This window comes from Lissotriton vulgaris, chromosome 1_1 (genome assembly GCF_964263255.1).
Source record: "Lissotriton vulgaris chromosome 1_1, aLisVul1.2, whole genome shotgun sequence".
Classification (NCBI taxonomy): Eukaryota; Metazoa; Chordata; class Amphibia; order Caudata; family Salamandridae; genus Lissotriton; species Lissotriton vulgaris.
This window is the reverse complement of record NC_141685.1, coordinates 679,042,242-679,064,331: the sequence shown is the minus strand read 5'-3', so window position 1 is coordinate 679,064,331 and position 22,090 is coordinate 679,042,242. Positions and strand designations below refer to the sequence as shown.

The window sequence follows — 22,090 nt, the reverse complement described above, 5'->3', positions numbered from 1 at the left end:
CTGCCTCTTTATGGGGAAGTGCAAACCTCTAACGTTCCATGAAATAATTTTTAAAGGCATTTAACAAGGCAAAAAAGAGAGAAAAAGAAAAAAATACTTATAAGCTGGTTAAGGCAAAGCAGTAATATCAGTAAATCAAAAATGAATGTGGGTGCCATTAATAATAGAGCGCCCTAGCTGGCTGTGACCTGTGCAGGTCAGCTAAGTTGTGCGATGCCAACAGGGCCAAAGAGTCAAGCACTGAGCAGCATTAAGAAAATTGTAATGTAGCAGAGCACACCAGTTCACCACTGCTAGAAACCCCTTCAGCTGAGTGCAAGCATTTACCATCAGTGGGTAAGTAGCAGCCAGTCCAGAGTCTTTGGAGAGGTGTATTTTTTTTTATTTACCTGTGAAAGTAAGAGTTTGGATTTAATGATCAGCCTTGTGGGAAACTTTATATATATATATTCCAAACGCTTGATGGGGATCCTCATACAATACGCTGAAAGCGACAGGGTCAAATTACTGGAGGAGATTGATGCCATCAATGCTGAGATTGATAAATTCCCTCCATCTGCTGAAATAACTAAATACAGAGAGGAAATGGCAGTAAGACTCAAGCGTGAGGAAGATATAATAAAGAAGAGGAAGGCATACAAATTCCAGCGTGATCGGCTGGACTACGAAAATGGCCAAATCTTCACGTTTGCCAAGCGCTATGATAAAATCAAACAGCGACATAGCAAAGAACTTTTAAATATAGCTCCCACCACCATTGCTGACAAAAATGCAACTGTGCCAACACAACAGATTGAAGTATCCTCTGTTTCAGGAGAGAGTTCAACATATGAAAGTGAATCAGAATCAGAGATGCGACGCCAGCAGATGTTGGGGTTTTGCAAGTTCACCCCAGGGCAAGAAATGGAGATGGTGACTCAGGATCGAAAACTCACCCTCCGCTCTGGGACACAATCAGCCGCCGCCAGCGCAAAAACAGGAAGCGCGCAGAAAGGCGGTACTGCAACAAACGCCGCAAACGCAAATGGCAAGCCGCGAAAACAGCGCACCAGGAAACAATGGAACAAAACACAGGTAGCTCAACAGTAATAACACCAGCTACCGCTAAAGTTTCCCAAACCAACTCGCAAGCGGTCATCAACCTCTCTGATGTGAACCTAACTCCAAAAGAAACTGCAATACTTTCATTGGGGCTTTCGTACAGTCCAAAGGAAAACTTTGACTATGCGACTACAAAAATCGATGTTTTTAAGTTTGTTCGCAAATTGAAGCTACGGAAACACTTTGCTTCACGTACCTGTTCCAATGACAACACTGGCGTTATTAGTGAAGTGTCTGCTCCGACTACGTTCTCAACTGGTAGTGATGGAGATACTACTGTGTTGGGGGCAGCACTAACACAAGAGCTATTGGAACTACACCAAGAGGAATTTGGCCCCTCCACTGAGAGTCAGGAAGCACTGGGGGGTGAACCGCTACCATTTTCTTGTGTAACAAATTTTAAATTAAAATCGAAATTTTGCCCCTTAATGATCAAAGATAATATAGATATCTTCCACGACCGTGTTGTCACTCAACTCAAGGCACTTCAAATCAGAACTGCTAATCAAACCAAACGATATGACCACAGTGACAAAGAATACCACACTCTTATCAAAAAACTGAGAGCAAACAAGAACCTGGTGATCAGACAATCTGATAAGGGGGGCAACGTGGTCCTTTGGCCACGCAAAATGTACTTAGAGGAAGCCCTCAAGCAACTCAATGATAGAGAGTGCTATCGCCGCATTTCCGCGCAAGAGGCATCCAAGTCTAGGAACGAAATTTACCTCAAACTATCAGCGTGGAGAAGCAAGGGCCTCATCACAATGGATGAATACAAGTTCCTGAAAAAAGATCATCCAGTTACACCGGTGATATATTTCATCCCTAAAGTACATAAGAACATACAACAACCCCCAGGCAGGCCCATAATATCTGCATGCAACAGCTTATTAGAGAATATGAGCAGATATATCGACTATTTTCTACAGGAATATGTAAGGGGCCTGCCATCTTTCATTCTTGACACCAGTGACTTACTAAGAAAGATCCAAGACTTCGTATGGTGCCCTAACTATGTCCTTGTATCTATGGATGTTACATCGCTGTATACAAGCATATTCCATATTGATGGTTTAAGGGCGGTGCAACATTTCTTGGAGAAAAGAAATCCATGCTTCTATGACCATTCTAAAATGTTGCTAGATATGATTAATATCTGTCTTGAGAACAACATCTTTCTCTTTGCTAACCAGTTATTCATACAGACCAGGGGGGTGGCAATGGGGGCCTGCTTCTCTCCCAGTTATGCCTGTCTACACATGGGGTACTGGGAGGAGCAGGTCCTGAAGAAGAAATTTGCTACCGTAATGGACACCAAAGTTAAACTTTGGTTAAGATATATAGATGACCTGGTTTTTGTATGGGATGGATCTGAGTCAGAGGTGACCCTTTTCATTGAAGAATTGAATACTAACAACTTGGACATTCAATTCACGAGCACTCTAAGTAGGGTATCCATTGTATTTTTGGATGTGGAGTTATTTGTTTGTGAAAACAACTTGCATACCACACTATACCGCAAACCCACGGCTGGGAATACACTGCTGCATGCTGGAAGCCATCACCCAGCACATCTGATACGCAGCATCCCTTATGGGGAGATGCTGCGCATCAGAAGGATTTGCAGCAGTGAGGAAGAGTGCCGGTTGGCACAATCAGCTTGTAGGGTCAGATTTGTTGAGCGTGGCTATAAAACAGATACGATAGACAATGCCACCCACAGGGCCAATAGAATTGATAGAACTGCACTCCTGGGCTCAGGTAGTGCACATGCTAGCCCTGCCACTGTGGGAGCTGAAGGTGAGACAAGACTGATTATGGCATACAACAAACAACACAAAAGTATCCATAAAATAATTAAAGACAACTGGTCCTTAGTCTCTTGTGACCCAGTGATCGGATCAGCCATCAGTACTAATCCTAGCATCACCTATCGGAAAGCACACTCAATGAAGGATAGTCTTGTATCTAGCAGCCCTGAAGTGGTATCAGGAACATGGCTCAATGATAGTAAAGGCTTTATAAGATGCTCAAGCTGTAAAGCGTGCAAACATGGCATCAGCAAGAGTGAGGTCTCCACTCCTCTTTCACCCTTTCCAATTAAAATCCAACAAAAATTAAACTGTAAATCAGAATTTGTTGTGTATGTCTTGGAGTGCCCATGTGGCCTAAGATATGTTGGCAGCACCAGGCCACAGGTGCATAAGCGCATACTGCAACATCTGCGTGCGATCACCCATGCAGATGCAGCTTACCCAGTGGCCAGGCACTTCGAGAGCAAACATGGAAAGGATGCATCCCTACTTAGGTATTTCGCGATAGATTGTGTTCCTCCCCAAAGGAGAGGCGGTGATAGGGAGTCCCTTTTAAGAAAGCTTGAGACTCGCTATATAATCCTTTTAGACACTAAGGCACCGCTTGGCCTTAATACAGGGGAGGACTGCCACACCTATCTTTGAAATTATCTGAGTAGGATACATTAAGCCAGCCATTTAAATTCTTCTGATATTTTAAATTCCTCAGATATTTTGAGTTGGTGCACTTTGTACAGTATTGTCTGACTATGAACTGTGGATTGTACATTATGTTTGAATATTCGACATCCCCTTCTCCCTCCATGACTAATAGATATTTTTCTTTCAAATTTTAACATTTCACGCACTTGGTAGCACTTTTCTGCCATCAACTTATGTTGCACAATTAGCATATTTTGCACAAGTATAATGTTTACATCTCTGGCATGGGTACATGCCCACTGGGGCATTATTGCACTTAATTGATCTATGGATTTCAAAATGTAATACCTTGATCAAATGTGTTTTATAAATTTATTAAAATTTGAGTTATATTTTAATATTTATATAACTATTTATAGGCCTTTTTTAACTTTTATATGAATTTTAAAAGTTTATTATTGCCAGTGCCCTGTAAATATACATGTATTAATTTTTATTAATTTGTACTGTATTAAGAGTGAACGTTTTACATTACGCACAATTTTACAATGTATATTGTATTAACATGCATTTGTGATGCTAAATGAGTGACATTATGTAATAATACGGGCATTCATGCCGTAATTATTTGGTTCGAGCACTAGAAACATTGAGAGTATTTTTTCTGTTTCTAATACCATGTGATGGCACATTGCACTTTAAAAGGGTGATCAGCCCTCGTGACGTTGTCATGTGATCAAGGCTATCTCTAGCCGAAACGCGTCATGGCGGACTGGTGCTGGGCTGAACACTAAATAAAACATTTGCACCAAACTACGGGTCTTGCTGGTTCCTGAGTTGTCTGATCGGCTGAATGCTGTATGCTGCCTAGGAGCGCCACGTACCTCATATATATATATATATATATATATATATATATATATATATATATATATATATATATATATATATATATATATATATATATATATATATATATATATATATATATATATATATATATATATATATATATATATATAATTTATTTAGCTCACTAAAAAGTGTCACTCATAGTTGTTGAATTGAATGACACTCATAATTACACTGTAACTATGAAAATGTCACACATAAGCAATCTGAAACCTTGGCAGCTATGCAAAGTTAAAAATAAATGCAATATTTACTGGAGGACTTTGTATGGATGCGTGGAAGCAAGCTGGAACCGTACTTTAGCCAAAATGATATATAGTTCTCGGATCAGTCCAGACATGTGTTGAGTGTGTACTCCTTCTGAAATTGTTTAGGTTACTGAGGTGTATGCACGGGCCCCTTATGGTCTATTTTCTTGTTACTGGAATAATTTGCACCATGCATCAACAGTAAGGAATGTCTGCTGTACAAGGGTTTCGATGCTTTTGGATGGTCATTAGGGCCTTGCTATATGGCCTTTGCCCTTTGCACCTGGCTTCCCTCCCCCAGAGACCACCACCCATGCAGTTGTTAAACACTAGAACTGCGTGCCCGCTTAAATGTGTGCTGATCTATACATTCCTACTTGTAAACCATTACTGTTAGAGCAAGACTGTTCCTTTAGTGAAATATCAGAGTATATTCAATGTATTTTCAAACATGCGAGTGATAACACGTTATTTAACCAGTGTTTTTTTAAAGAAGACATTTCTCTTAAAGCATCGCCTATTGGTTGAAAGTGTTGAATTTGAGCACCCCGTCATTTACTGCGTAACGAAGTCTCTCTGTAAATTCTTACTCAAAAGAGAATCGTGCTGTAATTTAACACAGCACATTGCTTGCCAGGTGGAAATATTATGTGTAAACAGCCAGGCAACGTACATAGTTATTAACAGCTAAGTGGCTGTGTCGAGCATAACAAACAAGCCCAAAGTAATCAGACTTTTGCGTGCAAAATAAAGCGGGATAAATGCTCTAGGCAGAAACATGTCTGGCTAAAATGAATCACAGGCGCTGATTCAAACCCAAAGCCCTCGACGAATTAAAACCCTGCCACAGTCTTACATGCAGCAACGAGGCGACATGGATACTTTTATCATCTGATTCCACAGAGGATCAGGGTGCATGCAGAATCTATGGGCAGTAGTTTTGCATGTGACCTGTTTTTTATATTGATCTCATGGTAAAGGTCTACAGGCTGCCCTTGCACCCTGGTGGATAGTGTTTTTTGATCAAATGTGCATTATAGTGACTGCTTTTTTTGTAATGAATGCACTCGACCTAAAGTTGATCCTATTTAAGGCTAATCTCAAAATACTTTGAACCTACCCTTTAATGACCTAATTAAAAGGGATTACCTTAACATCATTATTATTTCCAGCGTGTTCAGTCAACATACATTGTGTTTTCTTCCATTCGGTGCTTAAGAAGCCTGTGCCCTGTGCGAGATGCTGGTCTTGGAGTGGTTGTTCTGGCAGTTTTTCTGTCCTGCATTGTTCTCGCATCCAAGGATTGATAATATCTAAACTGTGCCCAGTATATTGCGAAGCGTACCCGAACTACCATTCAGTAAGCAACAACGACCTTTTTTGTGCCCTTTGACGAAGAAAAAATACGAGGCAGCTTTGCCAGTTCAATTTATGTTTTTAGAAAATCACTGGCTATCGGAATTCATTTTTGAGATCAGTCATCCATTCAGTTATTCAAAATGAACGTTTTTTTCATGGCAAATATATGTAACAAACCAGCCTTTAGTCAACTACTTATATTCTTATAGTAAGAAGTTGGCAGCAGGTTTGCTTTCCTTCATATGAAGTCATCATATGCTCAGACATAAAGTTGTAATTGGGAGGATTAGGAACATCTGGGCTGCATGGTGCACATAGCTGTAAGAACAGTTCCCAATGTCAATCCATAAAAGCAACAGCAGAGTTCAGTCACAGCCGGCATGACTGGTGGGTGGGGGGAGGAGGCATGGTCGCGTGGGCCGGGGGGGTAGCACAGGGAGGGGGGTATAAAAAAAACGTAACTTACCTTCGCTGGCCCGGTCTCGCATCGTGTCTACTCCTCTCTTGGAAGCAGGAAGTCTCCCTCCCCTCCCCTAAGACAATCACCATGCTGCGATGGCAGCATTGTGATTGGATGGAACGCCGGCCAGCCAGGCGACTATGGGGAGGTCGTTTTCTCCATGTAAGCTGCATGCAGCCTACATGGAGAAAAGGCAAAGTGCGCATGACTGGTTTGGTCGTCCCCAGAGGGCCGACCAGTCAGCGCCCTCAGCAGTGGGCAAGCCACTCCTTCCTAGCCCTAGATTAGCCTCGCCCCCGAACCAAACACTTCTGCTTTCTCTCTGTGCGAGAAGTAGAAACATAAAATGGTATTTATAATACTATTTTATGTTTCTGCTTCGAGAAAACAGTGGGGCGAGGTTCCTCCACCCACATGGAGGAGCCGCCCCTGGCAGAGTCGTGATTAGGGCTTTTCTCTTAATGTAACTTTTTCTGGGCAGGAATGTTCAGGTCCCAAATTCAAGGAACTGATAGTTCCATTCCTAGTAACACAGGAGGTATCCCTTTTGGCCACTTCTGTGTCTGGATCTCTCCCCTCCAGCTACAGGAATGCAGTTAATTATAGTTCAGGGCCTGGGAGCAAAGTCCTCACCCTTCATAATGAGCTAGGCTAGGTAATGGCATATCAAAAATGGATTCCATCAGCCTTCATTACTCTGGCTCACTCACACACCACTCATGTGTCACACATACTTGGCAACACATGGAATATCATTACAAGCGTCTGGACATACACATAAAAGTGGAACTTTACACAGGTCAGTAGGCCTCAATATAATTCAAGTCATACAGTTGCAAAATGTGTGATCACACTGTTGATTTCGTTTAAGCATGGTATGCTGACACCTTCTCTCTATGTGCCATATCCACATCAGAGACATTAGCCTACTGTCGGCTATGAGAGCACACTTGGTGAACCCCTCTAGGTCACAGGACAGGCCCAGGATCTCACATAGTCAGGGAGAGGCCTAGGCCTATGTACTGAAGCTTGGATTAGTGTGACACAAAGGACAAAATAAGAGTCAGGATACAAGATATACATGCACTCAGGTCAGGGGAACACCCTGTATAGCATCCAGGATACATTTCCTGCCCCAACACCACCTCCTATCCAGTATCTCTATTACCATCAATAATGCAGCAATTTTAAGAGAGAGACTGTGAAATAAATACACTGGCTATAAATATGACTGAGACCCACCTGCCACCAGGCAATTAGAGTCTATGGAGCAAAGACTAGCATTACTTTTTCTGTTTTCTCTTAAAAACCTGCAATTGCCCATGTGTAAACGTTAGGGAGTATTGTTGGCTCGCCTGCACTAATGTGCAGTTGAAATCAGACGCAAGGAGCTAAAGCACAAAGGAACCTGTAACGTTCCCTCTCTCTTTCTCCTTTTGATCACGTTTGCTTCAATTCTCCTTTATTTGGCGCACTCTTGCTGAAAGTAGGGTTGCCATTATGTTTAGTCATGCAGGAGCCCCCACACACTCAACAATTTTATAAATAAGCCTTTTATATTTTCTATCGCGGTACAAAAGGGGGTGGTAATGGACGGAGCATCTGAACCAAACAAACACTCACACCCAGTCAAAAGATCTGGGTTTAATCCATTACCGTTCTTTAGCCCACTCTGCCACCCCAGTTCAAACATGGCTATATGCAAATCAGTCTGACCCTGTGCCTCAGGGGAACAGTCCAGTCCGAACTGCCAAGCCATGCCTTCCCTGGACAGGAAACAAGCTTCCGAGGACCGGTTTCTGGCATTCCAGCCGTCTTCGGCCCGGCTTGCTTGAATCCAGTGGCAAAGTGAGCAAGGGACTCACGTCTGAGCATACCCTGCCACACTCATGGCGGCCAAAAGCGGTACAAAAGGGGGTGGTAATGGATGGAGCATCTGAACCAATCAAACACTTCCACCCAGTCAAAAGATCTGGGTTTAATCCATCACCGTTCTTTAGCCCATTCTGCCACCCCAGTTCAAACATGGCTATATGCAAATCAGTCTGACCCTGTGCCTCATGGGAACGGTCCAGCCCGAACTGCCAAGCCATGCCTTCCCTGGACAGGAAACAAGCTTCCGAGGACCGGTTTCTGGCATTCCAGCCGTCTTCAGCCCGGCTTGTTTGAATCCAGTGGCAAAGTGAGCAAGGGACTCACGTCTGAGCATACCCTGCCACACTTATGGCGGCCAAAAGCAGTACAAAAGGGGGTGGTAATGGACGGAGCATCTATATAGTTACCCTGATGATATAAAGGATATCCTGGAGTCAATATTTTTGCAGGACCATCCCCTGCAGTCTGTATGGTGGTTAAGCACCACTATGGCGTTTAGACGCTGGCACAAATGGTGTTCATGTTTGTGCTGCCACCTGTGGATGCTGACAATCATTACAGGCTTTTTTTTTATTCCTTTGCAACCATCATAATGCACACTCTGTGGCTGCAAGAATTGTATGCCACTTTTCGTTAGGCACAGAGTAATTGGGGCTTAAGAGATGCTGTTTGAGACCAATTGTATTTCATTGTATTGTTTTGTTGGATAGGTACAAGGAATGTAGCGATCACCAGTGTAGAACGTGTTGTCGCATGAGGGTACAGAATTTTAAGGGGCCTACAGCAGACCAATTCTGGTTGTCTCTTACTACACAGCATGGGTTAGAGGGCACTAGGTAAGTACAGATTAGTAACAAGACCAATGCCACACTGTATGGCACTACAAGCTCCACATACCTCTTGGGCAACCACATGGGCAAAAGCTTATAATCAGAAATTCACTGCCTGGTGTTGGAGTCTAGCACTGAATTGTCCTTGAACTGCCCAGTGCATTTAATGTATTATTTATTTATTGTTTTACATTGTTTTGTAAAGGTTTCATGGGGGTCTACTTACTGTACAGCAGAATGAGATTTTATACATTTGTACAATGATCTGCAGTTCAGTGATACTCAAATTACGGCCGGGGTCCACATGTGGCTCTCCTAACCTTTATGTGCGGCCCCTGGGTGAATCCCTGCCCTGGGCTGTTGTTAACTCGACTCAGCACTAAGATTAAAAATAAATATGTTAAAAACACAAACAAGCGTTTTACTTAAAGGTTAATGGCATTTTAATAAAAGAAGTAACTAGAATGTCATGATCCACTTCACTTTAGGAACACCCTCATTTATAAAGACATCTTTCAGCTATATGTAAAAATATGATAATGTCTCTTCAAAATTCAAGAAGTGTATATCATTAACATGTCAGATTATATTAGTGCAATGAGATTTTTTTTAATATTAAGTAATAGTTTTCAAACACAAAGGTGAACTAAGAGGCAAATCAGTTATGTGCACCCTTTGGTGGCCAGGCATTAACATTATAGCTTAATAAATCAAACACAGGAGACTTTTTGTACAGTGCACATCCTGAAGTCATGTATTTCAAAGTCCTCCTGTGATAATGAAGAAAAAGGAGCAAAAGTAAAATAAAACAACTGCATAGGATCACACAATATTGGCCACGTGGGGAGACTGGGATTCATCCCAGGATTTCTGGTTCCACATTGTTCAATTCAGCCACTAGAGGCATCTGCTTTGCTGCCCTTCGCTTTCCCTACACCCACCTTATCAACCCTCCCCCAACCCTCAGCATCAGTGAGGTCCTTGGTCACACCACAGACAGAACGTTTTGGGCCCTGGGAAAATGTTTGTGAGTACCCATGGTCTACATTATGCCGTAAGTGAGCAAGATGGTAGGGCTTTGAGGGACCATTTAATATGACTAGGATGATACCTTCCAGAGAAAACTTGTTGACAGTTATTCAGAAATCCACCCTATTATTTGTGACTCTAATGACCTGTCCAAACCCGAACAAAAACAGAAATCAAAATTAAAGTTTTTTGAAAGGAATTCGGAATCCTTTGGGGTCATGCCATGAGGCTCCTTTCCTCATAAAAGTGGGTCGTAAAAATGAGTATCAATAACGTTGCTGGAATTAATGTTGCCTGCTTTGTTTCCATAGTGGCTAACTCCAATTCCTCACACACAAACATCATTTAGGGATCACTAGGGGTCAATGCTGTGATCACTGGCTTTTCCCTTGCAAACCTTGTCCCTGCCTTTGTGACTCCTAGCCTCAGAGGTGGCAGAATCTGCAACAAGAACACAGGGGCAGCTCACCATTCATTAATTCATGCACTTGTTATTATTGACTATCATTGTAATAAAAAATAGAGCACACATAGCTGGAATGGAGGCTTTTTTGACAACTGTGGTACGTAAAAATAGTTTGTAAATGTATGTTGTGTGGGCGAGAGTGTGATTAAGTGAGAGAGAGCATGTGCTTGTATGATCGAGGGTGTCTGTATGTGTAAGTACCTGTGTTTAAGGGAAAGTGAGTGAAAGTCAGTGACAGGTTGTCTGTGATTGAGATCCAGATTTGCTTTTATTTGACACCAGAATTGCTGCACTGCCTTGTTTCAGAGAGAAAGAGAAAAAAAATGTCATATCTGCTTAGATATGATGATTTTTTCTCTCCCTGTGTTCTGGCGTTCATTTGGCAGCCACATGTCAACACGTACATCCTTCTGCCAAAGTGCATGGAGTTGTGTATCCTCTGAAGCATAGGTTTTGTACTTGAAGGATTCCCTCCCTGTACAAAAACTATGCTTGAAGACTTTTGCCACTTTCCATGTGGACTGCGCAATGCAGCACACATGCAAAGTTGGAAAAATTAGGAGAAATTAAACTATTTCTCCTTGTTATGCATGCCTCGAAGAGCTGTAAAAGTTTGGTGCAAATTTCTTTCTACCAATGTTTGTGTCAAAATCTATGGGAATGAGTGTCAGTAAGTGAGAACGAGTGAGATTTAAAGTAAATGCAAATTAGTGAGTCAGAATGAATAAGAATGAGTATATGTGGCTGTAAGAGACTGAGTGAGAACCAATGAACGAATGAGTGAATGTGTGTGAGTGAATGAGTCAATGTGAGTGTGAGTCAGAATGTGATGCGATGTTTGTGAGTTTGTCATTGACCTGAAATACTGAAGGTAATTGTTGTCTTATAGAGATACTCAGGGCAAAATTGATACTGACCTACTTGCAGCAATTCTTAGCATGACTGACACCTGTGATAAAATATTGCGACTGGTAAACTGTGGGTAATTCTTTACAAAAATGACACCCATGGTAAAATACTGGTACTGGCATACTAGAGGTAATTCCTTCTCTCTTCTGGGCTCTCAAGCCGAGAATAAACTTCCCTTTGGACTATGTCAAATTGAAAGTTAGAGGCCTTTCAGAAGACAACTCTAAACATGGTTTTTCACCCTCTAATTCTTTCAGCCTCTACTTCTTACTTCCTGTTTTTGCACCGGGACATTCCTTGGAATAGCTGTGCGCCCTAGAAATCCTGCTATTCATTTATTCATACAATTAATGGCATATATGGAACCTGTGAAAAAATACTGGAATACTTGAGGAAATTCTTGCCATGTGTACATCTGTGGCAGAATGCTGATACTAGCATATTCGAGGTACTTCTTGGCATAATGGCGGACAACAAGGCATTTGTGAAAGTCGAAATTATGAAAAAATGCTGGCCCAAACATACTGAGCTAATTTTTAATATAACTGTCACCTATGGTATATTGTCAGCATAAATGACAACATTCTGGCACTGGCAACTTATTTGTAATTTTTGATATAAGGTGACACTCATGGAATATGGGGGAACTGTGACAAAATATTGGCCCTGGCACAATGGAGGTACTTTTTGAAAAATTGGGACACCCACACCACATGTTGAAAGAAATGCAGCCATCTCCTGAGTAACATCAGGTTTCGTTATCTAGGGAGAGGATATAGCGTTATGGCTAAAGCGTCGACCTTAAAGCTGGGGAACCAGGTTCAAGTCTGGGCAATGATGCTCAACATCCTGTGATTCTGGGCAAATCACTTAATCTCCCTGTGCCTAACATAAATTAATGTGTTGTCAAGTAACGAAACTGGTTCTCAAGTAAAGTGCTATGATACCTGATGTCCCGGGTCTAGTTAGCGCTATATAAAACTCTAAAAACAATAATAATAATAATTGTCTTTTTATACCATGGACAGATTTTATTAGTTAATGAGTGCCCTTTTAGAGCCTATTCAATGTAAGCAAATGTATAAAATATGCTTTAAAATGCATTAATTTGAATGTTTTTAAGGGGAGGAACCCACTAGATGAGGTCTGGCTTAGTCTCTTTGCTCGCATACTGCAATTCAGGGCAACTGTTATACCCCAGAACTTCAAGTTAGCACCATGAAAGAAAATACATATTTGACTGTGTTATACTGTTTTACTAGTCATACAGTTAATATAGACCTTCATCAATGTCAATTGCTGTGATGTTAGGGTCACATAATGTGCGTCCCTGGAAATAAATCAGTGTCATGGTTCATGATATCACTTCCTGTAGTGTCATTAAGTTCAAAGAGTATGAGACAACACTTCTGCTTCCCTTGGCTTTTTATTGAATGGACTTCCATGCTTACAGGAACAATTTAAAAAATATTTTAGCAAGCACACATTACCATTCCAACCTATTTTGATACAACACAGCCTATAATATGGTTCATCTTCTTCAATTTGAAAAATATTGAACTTGATAGAAAATGAATGTAAGAATGTATTTGTTCATTTTCAGCTTTGATCACTTAAAATCGTAAACCCTACATTTTCTAAAAAGGGCTTTGTTTTGCCCCATGACCATATTACATTTATTTATTTTTCAAAAACAAAATGAGGCAAATACCAGTGGCATTCTCCGCAATACATATGTGCAGAAAGGAATACAAAGTATAGTATGAATTAGGAACATATAGTGATATGACATAGTAATTTAAGCTGGGTATTGTATTCAGGGTTGTAGGTTCAATACCAATATCTAATCTGTAAAACTAAAATTGAAATGCTCTTGTGTTCATCCCTACAGGACAAGAGGAAATTACAAGAAGAAATCACCCAGAAACGTGCAAAAGTAGAGGAGGAAAAGCTGAAGCTACAGCATTTAAAGGTGAGCTCAGGATGGCTTGTGTATTTTCTTGTTAATTACAAAGGCCCCACTGCTGGCAATTGATCAACATCTAGTTCCAGCAGGATCTACTTAATGTTCCAGGAACAATGAAACCTCTCCTTTGGCAGCTGATCTTAGATTTGCCAATAATTCAGTAATAATACTGTAAACCCATTTTACGACCTCTATAATTCATTTGGGTATGTATGCATGTGTATTTCTGAAATGCTTTGTAGGACAGTTCAGTTTAAGAAACTTTATTTAAGTCTGTTTGTACTTTTTCTGTGTAACATGCAGAAATGCAGATATTTGTATTTTAATATCACTGTATATTATAGGCGTCCCTTGCTATTCCTTCTAACCACCTGAGTTGCACTTATGTCATTAACCAAGAAACTCTAACCCCTGAGCTGTCTTACCGGTATAGTCCTGCCAATAGGCCCAAAGTGTAAACATTCATTACATATCTAACTACAAAGCACCAAGAATATGTGATGTTACAACGCGATCAAAATGATCGCGGTATGTAACATCGCAGTTTTTACAACTCAAGTTGTTACAACGACTTGCGCTGGACGCCGCTGGACTTAGGAGTAGTAAGATTTACTATTCCAACACCAGTCTATGTACAGTAGGGAAGGAGTTGGAATAGTAAATCTTACTATTCCTTAGGTTATAGCGCCCTCCAGTGGAATCGATGTAACGCTTGCGTTGTAATGCCAGCGTTCTAAATGCATCGCAGTTTAATCACTGCGATGTAAAGGATGTTTCCCAGCACCAAGAGTGTTTATAGTTCATCTCCCTCAAAAAGTATTGCAAGAGACTATAGGCAAATATGTTGACAGAGCGGGGATTTTTGTATCTCAATCTTAGGGTGTAATGATGAAATAATCCCCACCATTGGGTGTATGGACATTTGTTCGTTAGCAAGGTGTATTAAAAATGAGCAATTATTTGCATCGAACAGCATGAACAGGGAAGTCTATCTTGGGCTCCACAATAGTCAATAAAGAGAATTTGAGTTAGTTACAGGGTTTTATTGACAATTAATTCAAATTGAATAATTAATTCAGTAATCATTAGTTTTAGTCATCATCATTACAGGTTTAAATAATCCTGTAGTCGCTATCTCAAAACAAGATAAAATACATTAGTGAGAATTACAAAGAAGATAGAGCAAGTGTGTTTCATAAAGTGATTCCCTGAACTAGAATACGCATAAGAATGGCAATTTCTTTATTAAAGAAAGAAAGGTGTCAGTTCATAAAACCAAACGAAGAGTTCTAAGGAGAGAATAAAATGCAAAAGCATGAAGCCTCTGCACTTAAGCAATAAAGAATTTTGCAAAGATGGAAAGTATTCTCACCTATAAATGAGCAGACATCTCTGGAAAAGAGAAGGGCTCAAATGGGATCTCCTGAATGGAGGTAATGCTAAATATCACACCTGCCCTAGGACCACACGCTAATATAAATCCATTAAAGCATAATTGTAGCAATCAAGACTTTCCCCATCTCTTCTACCCAATCAAGTTTCACGAAACTCTGGGAACAGGTGAACTCCCTACTTTTTCACCTCTTCACAATAGATCACAGAATCTCATCCTTGAAAATGTACTTCACCCACATCTTGTGGTTCAGACAGTTCTTCCCACGAGTCATATTTTCTGCCATCTCCTCTCCTCCCAATGAGTAAATCGCTATCAGTTGTCTAGTGCATAACAAATGCCTATGCACTAGCTAACAGAAGGCTTCTGGAAAGGTACAGCATCTGCAGTGGAAGAGAAAAGCATCCTGTGCAAGAAAACAGTTTAATGTGAAAACGAGCCTTTCACTCCAACCATGTACATATTCATGGTAATATGACATCAGTAGCTAGGCTAATTTAAGTCAGCACATTATATTCTTTCATATGTATGCTTGCAATGAATATGTATAATTATTTACTACAAAATCTATATTTTCGATACATGTATTATTCAACACAAATTTTACATTTTTCAGTTAAATGTCTTTATTTAGCAAAATGAGGAACTTTGCTTCATAAATTTCAATATTATTTGTTCTGAGTCTTCGAAAATGCATAAAGGTAAATGCTTTCTCCAATTGTTCCTCATCCCAAATAGACTAAGGATTAGGGAGGCTTTTATTCAAGTACTTATTCCTCCTGTTGTAAGTGTGATTGTGGAGTTGGAGGACTAACTCATTTCTAGATCAGAACTGTATGCCGTAATTTCATGCAGATTGGCTATTAAACCAAGGCTTTTTCACTGTACTACAGTTAGTGCCTTGGACCATCATGCAACCGTAATGCTGCCTATCTCTTGTTAGGAACTGGATTTTGCCCTTGTAAATGCACTTAAATGTGTTTCTAAATTGCAATTTTGGGGTGGAAAAAGCTCTGTGAACCGGCCAACAATTGGTCATTTGGGAATTTTGAGAGACGAGTAGAGAGAGGAGTGACTAATTAAGGATGGGGGTCCTCGTCTATGATTTTGAGGCAACCATTGTGAAATGCCTGCTCAATCTGGCTTTGTTTTCAGGTATGAAACAGATCCCTTTAGGGCTTGTAACAGAATATTTTGTCACGGTCTTATGCAAAAACGTTTAGACAGTTTTAAGTCATGCAAAGCATCTAGAACCTAAGCCCTTCTTTAAGGGGAAACTAGTGGAGTGTTTTGAGAGCAGGTTATGCACATTTTCTGTTTGTTAGCTGAGCAGCCAGCTAGGCAGTAGCATTGTGGACTTTTCTGAAGTTTTTCCAGTTATTATTCTAGCAGAGCAATGCAATCCTGAACTTGGAATTGGCTGTGGTTTCCACCACCAATCATGTGCACCTGAAAATGTTGTTTCTGATGCTTCTTAAAATAAGCAATTTTTCTTCACAGCACTAATTTGACAAATACCCTTTCCTCTACAGTGCTGATCTTTAGTTTGCATCTAGATTATTTTCTAGTTCGATATACGGGGCATATTTACCTAAAAATGTTCGGAACTGTGCCAAATTTGGCAGAGCTGTGCTCTGACATTGTGAAAATGCAGGGATGCGCCATATTCACAAGAATACGATGCAGCCTAGTGTTTACCCTAGCAATGGAGCAAAAAAAGCTGCCTAGATCCTGTGCAGGCACCCTGCCACCATGTAGCAAGGGTGCCTGTAAGCAGAGAGGGTTGTTTATGCGCAGGAAGGGATACTTCTCTGCATATTAACAATCAATCAAAGTGATTTGCTCTTTCTATGTGTGCTGCAACAGCGCAGTGCAGAAACCAGTGTCATTATATAGCCTCTGGCGTAGCTATCAATGCAACTCATGACCAGGGTGGTTGACACAGAAGGAAAAGGGAAACCCACGTTTTACCATGATTTATCAATAGCTCTTTGCTGTTGTCCTTTTCCTAAATCTTCTAACTTTAAAAAAATATTTTCGTTGTAGGCTTTCCATGCCTTAGCAAATTGGTACATTCTTATTTAATACCCAGGACGTTGAACTACATTGCAATTACTCCCTTGTGCTGTTGCTTCATTTTTATTTCTACTTTTGCTTATTTTTCTTTTAAGAGTTGCATCTTCATTCAGATTCTTATCTCCCCCCTCCGTTATCCTGTTCCAGCAAATTATCTTCATTTGAGCGTTTATTTTTTAAACTTCTATTTGTGTAACTCCTTGATATAGCTACTGGCTAGGATGCGCTTTTCAAAGGGTGCGTGTAATATGATGGTGATGTTAAACGATCACATTCTACACTCACCCAAAGACAATTATTTCTTTTTCATAAAGGTAAAATGGCCAATGTCACAATTATATTTTTCAGTGATGAATTACGTCCAACATCTTTTTAAGTTAGCAAACTTGTTTAACACTCATTCAGCTGTAAGTCTATATTCATACATTTCGCAGATATATTTTGTTTTATATATATCTTTAAGTATTGTTAGTGGCAGTGGACATCTTGTGGTGACTGCCCACCCCATGTTAATGTTGCTGCATAAGACCATCACTAAACATTTAAAACCATGAATACTTGGAGCTGTTTGAACTTTTTAATGCATACTTTTGAACATATGGTGTTAGTGAAAGTGAAGATGAACAATTATCAGTATTGCAAACATGAGTTCAATTCACAATCACTAAATAGAGGATGGTTCACTCAATGTGCCATATAGGCAGCATGCAATAAGTGCAATTACCTTTAGTAATATTCGATATGCTCCTTGAGAATTCACCACTTGAGTAGGTTAGTGGGTAAACTTGGTCTAAGCCATGGGTATTTTTTTTTAATAAACGTTCAAGAATTTATTTGCAGGTTAATTAATGTTGCCTGTTTAATAACCCCTTTCTTCTGAATATTAGTGCTCAGCAACTAAACAGCAGCTCGTGCTGCTGTTCATCAGGGGGGTCGCATGTAACGTTCAAGAGGTCCGCAAGCGGCCCCCGGCAATCAACAATTGTGAAAGAAAGGACAGCCTGAAAGCCTGAAAGGGCATTGTGGTCAGTTTGGTTTTATGTAATGAACCTGTGTACAAACGTGAAATAAGCTACAATGGGTAATTCAACGTTGGAGGTGGCTGTCTGACTGCCAGTGACAAGCCTGGACTGGCAGCTGTGAGCCCACATACTCACAATTGCTTCTCATCACCTTCACAAAACGGTATAGTGAAATGTATGGCACAAAAGAAGAAAATGCTTATTTTCTTGCTTTTTAACCGAAAGACATCACCAGCAAAACATCCATATCTGTAAATGTTTTTAAGTTCAACATTTGACTCGCACAAATATGGTAGTCACATTAATGTGGGGGCTTGTTTGCTTTTGTATGGCATCTTTCTGCAATGAAAAACATTAACAATATTAAAAATAAAATAACAGTTACACAGCAGGTCAAAGCCATCATCTCACACCCTCACATTGGAATATGAGCCCCCTATGGTTCACAAACTATGTTATATTTGAAGATAACTGTGCCTGCACTGCAGTTAATAGCTACAGGCCACATTGCCGTTAATGGTGTTTGTGCTTGTTTTGACACTTGCGCCCAATTAGTGTTGAGAGTAAGTTTCACTTGTGATTTGCACTCAAATTTACTATCTAGCTTTGAATTGATAATAACATCAAGAATAAATTTAAAAAATGTATAAACAACACACATAAAATGGGTGAAATTCATGTGTGCTATTCCCCCTTTTATGCACACGTGTAAGTGCTGTGCACATGCAAAATATAATATTCTGACTCCGATTTGCTCAGATTAGCAGTACAGAACTGATTCCTGAAATATACTTTCTTAATCCATGATTATTGAAATCAGTGAAGAAATGTGATTCATTTTGGAACAACGCTGTAATTGCTGCCTTCAGCATCGAATGCCCTTGATTATCGTGTGTGTAGAGATGTTTATTAAAGTTCACAGTGACATCTTAACACAGAGAGAATATCACGCAACAGATAACTCCACGAGTTTCTTGATTAAAAGAATGTATCTAATCACTGTGGCAAAGGTCATTCGGTGTTCGCCTAGAACGTAAATGTCATGGCGCCAGTGATAGTGACAAATCAACTGTCTTATCCCTGTCAAGATTGCAATCAGAGCTGAGCTCGTTTACTTTAAATACAAAACTCACTCCATCATGTGATTGGTGCCGGGCTGCAGATACATAAATGAGGCTGATTCCTAGGATGTGTGAGAGAAAAGAAATCTCACTGGTCCCAGTATAATATAGAACACACCAGATGTTGCTCAACTTAAAATGTACATTACTATAGTTGTATACAGGGAATTATTGTTTTCCTCTAAATGTACAGCAGTAAATATCTGAAAGCGCGAACTCACTGCTATTGGCTAAACTGCAGGTTGTAGTGTGCTGCGGCCATTGTTTGTAAACTGATAGCACTACTTCTCACCAAAAAGCTCTATTGAGTGGAATAAGTGATACACTGATGTTTTTCTTCCTGAGATTGGATGAGGCAACAATATTTCTAGTTTTTTTTTGCTTGAACAACATCCTCAGGGCAGCACTTGGTGGCAATGCAAAATTACTACTTTGTAATCCTTTTTTAAATTAATTGGAAATTTTGTATTGTTGCCACAATATTCCTGGACAGCAGTCAGAAGAGTATATAAACCATCAGGACTATTTTGGGGAAGTTGCTCTTTCTCCTAATGTACAAGGACTAGGGTCAGAATAGCAAAATCGCCTTCCCAAAGTCTACATCCCGCCCAAGGGCACAACTGAATACATAAAACTCAAAATACAGTCAGTCCACTTGTACTGCCTTCTGGTAGTCTGCAAGCAATAGAGCAAACACAGAACAACTGGTGTCAGTACTAACCTACACAGGCAATGAGTATTCACGGGAGACAAATTGCAAGGCGTTTACTGAATGCAGAAGTAACATCTGCCCTTCTTTGGATATAGGAAGAACAATACTGCTCAGTTATCCATTTCAGAATAGGCCAGTGGTGGCTGCCACATACAAAAAGTGGTGAAGTGGATAGAGGGGGCGCAGGGAGAGCTCAGAGGGAAGAGTACGGAGGGGGTTAATAATAATTAACATTTTTTTAAAAAGACATCTAAAGCTGTTGGCTGTCTTCCGCCTCGAGCCTCGTTGGTCTTCTCCCTACTTCCTTGTCCCAACAGGCACTAGGGCAGCATCAGACTTCCTGTGCTATCCATGCACTGTTCTCATGCTATGAGAGCAGTGCGGGATTAGCCTGACTAGGCTGCTTTGACGCTCCACTCAGGACAGGGATTCTGTGCTGTTTCTACAGGTCGATTCAGAAAAGGGGGTGGTGATGAACAGAGTGTCTGAATTAAGCAGACCACTCTTACCCAGTCCAAAGATCAGGGCTTGATCCATCACCGTTATTTATCTCACTGCACCATCCCAGCTCAGAACCTGGCTATATGCAAATAAGTCTGTCCCTGGCCCAGTGCATCATGGGAACAGGGCAGACTAAACTACCAAGCCAATTCTTCACCAGAAAGGAGACAAGCTACCGGGGTCCGGTTTCTGGCATTTCAGCCGTCTTCGGCCCGGCTTGCTTGAATCCTGATGGAGCAGTGAGAAAGGGACTCATGTCTGAGTATACCCTGCCACACCTATAGTGGCCAAAAACGATTCAGAAAAGGGGGTGGTGATGAACAGAGTGTCTGAATTAAGCAGACCACTCTTACCCAGTCCAAAGATCAGGGCTTGATCCATCACCGTTATTTATCTCACTGCACCATCCCAGATCAGAACCTGGCTATATGCAAATCAGTCTGTCCCTGTCATCAGGATTCAAGCAAGCCGGGCCGAAAACAGCTGAAATGCCAGAAACCGGTCCCCGGAAGCTTGTTTCCTTCCCAGTATAAGAGTTGGCTTGGTAGTTTGGTTTGCCCTGTTCCCATCATGCACTGGGACAGGAACAGACCAATTTGCATGTAGCCAGGTTCTGAGCTGGGATGGTGCAGTGAGCTAAAAAACGGTGATGGATCAAGCCCTGATCTTTGGACTGGGTAAGAGTGGTCTGCTTAATTCAGACACTCTGTTCATCACCACCCCCTTTTCTGAATCATTTTGTCCACCATAAGCGTGGAAGGGTATACTCAGATGTGAGTCCCTTGCTCATTGCACCATCAGGATTCAAGCAAGCCGGGCCGAAGACAGCTGAAATGCCAGAAACCGGTCCCCGGAAGCTTGTTTCCTTCCCAGTATAAGAATTGGCTTGGTAGTTTGGTTTGCCCTGTTCCCATCATGCACTGGGACAGGAACAGACCAATTTGCATGTAGCCAGGTTCTGAGCTGGGATGGTGCAGTGAGCTAAAAAACGGTGATGGATCAAGCCCTGATCTTTGGACTGGGTAAGAGTGGTCTGCTTAATTCAGACACTCTGTTCATCACCACCCCCTTTTCTGAATCATTTTGTCCACCATAAGCGTGGAAGGGTATACTCAGATGTGAGTCCCTTGCTCATTGCACCATCAGGATTCAAGCAAGCCGGGCCGAAGACAGCTGAAATGCCAGAAACCGGTCCCCGGAAGCTTGTTTCCTTCCCAGTATAAGAATTGGCTTGGTAGTTTGGTTTGCCCTGTTCCCATCATGCACTGGGACAGGAACAGACCAATTTGCATGTAGCCAGGTTCTGAGCTGGGATGGTGCAGTGAGCTAAAAAACGGTGATGGATCAAGCCCTGATCTTTGGACTGGGTAAGAGTGGTCTGCTTAATTCAGACACTCTGTTCATCACCACCCCCTTTTCTGAATCGTTTCTACAGGTCAGCTGTTCAATACAGCCGGGTTGAAGAACCGTAAGTGTGAATGTGTGTTTGGCCAGCCTGAGATGGCCGGCCAAACACACATGCGCACCTACAGTACAGGAACCAGTCCTCCCCCCCCCCCCCCCCCTCTCCCATGGCCCTGGCCCTGCCCCTCTCTACAGATCTAGCAGCTGAAAAGTATAACATAATAAAATATAGTTTTCTAATCAGCTG

General features: G+C 41.1%; 1 protein-coding gene across 1 annotated transcript in view; it reads left to right on the top strand.

Moving 5' to 3' along the window:
* PALMD (palmdelphin) overlaps positions 1-22,090 on the top strand; it is a 217,153-nt gene that overhangs the window by 88,852 nt on the left and 106,211 nt on the right. Inside the window, exon 2 of the mRNA XM_086954644.1 lies at positions 13,540-13,620. Within this exon, the coding sequence (XP_086810770.1) occupies positions 13,540-13,620 (81 nt within the window). The remainder of the gene's footprint in view (positions 1-13,539; positions 13,621-22,090) is intronic.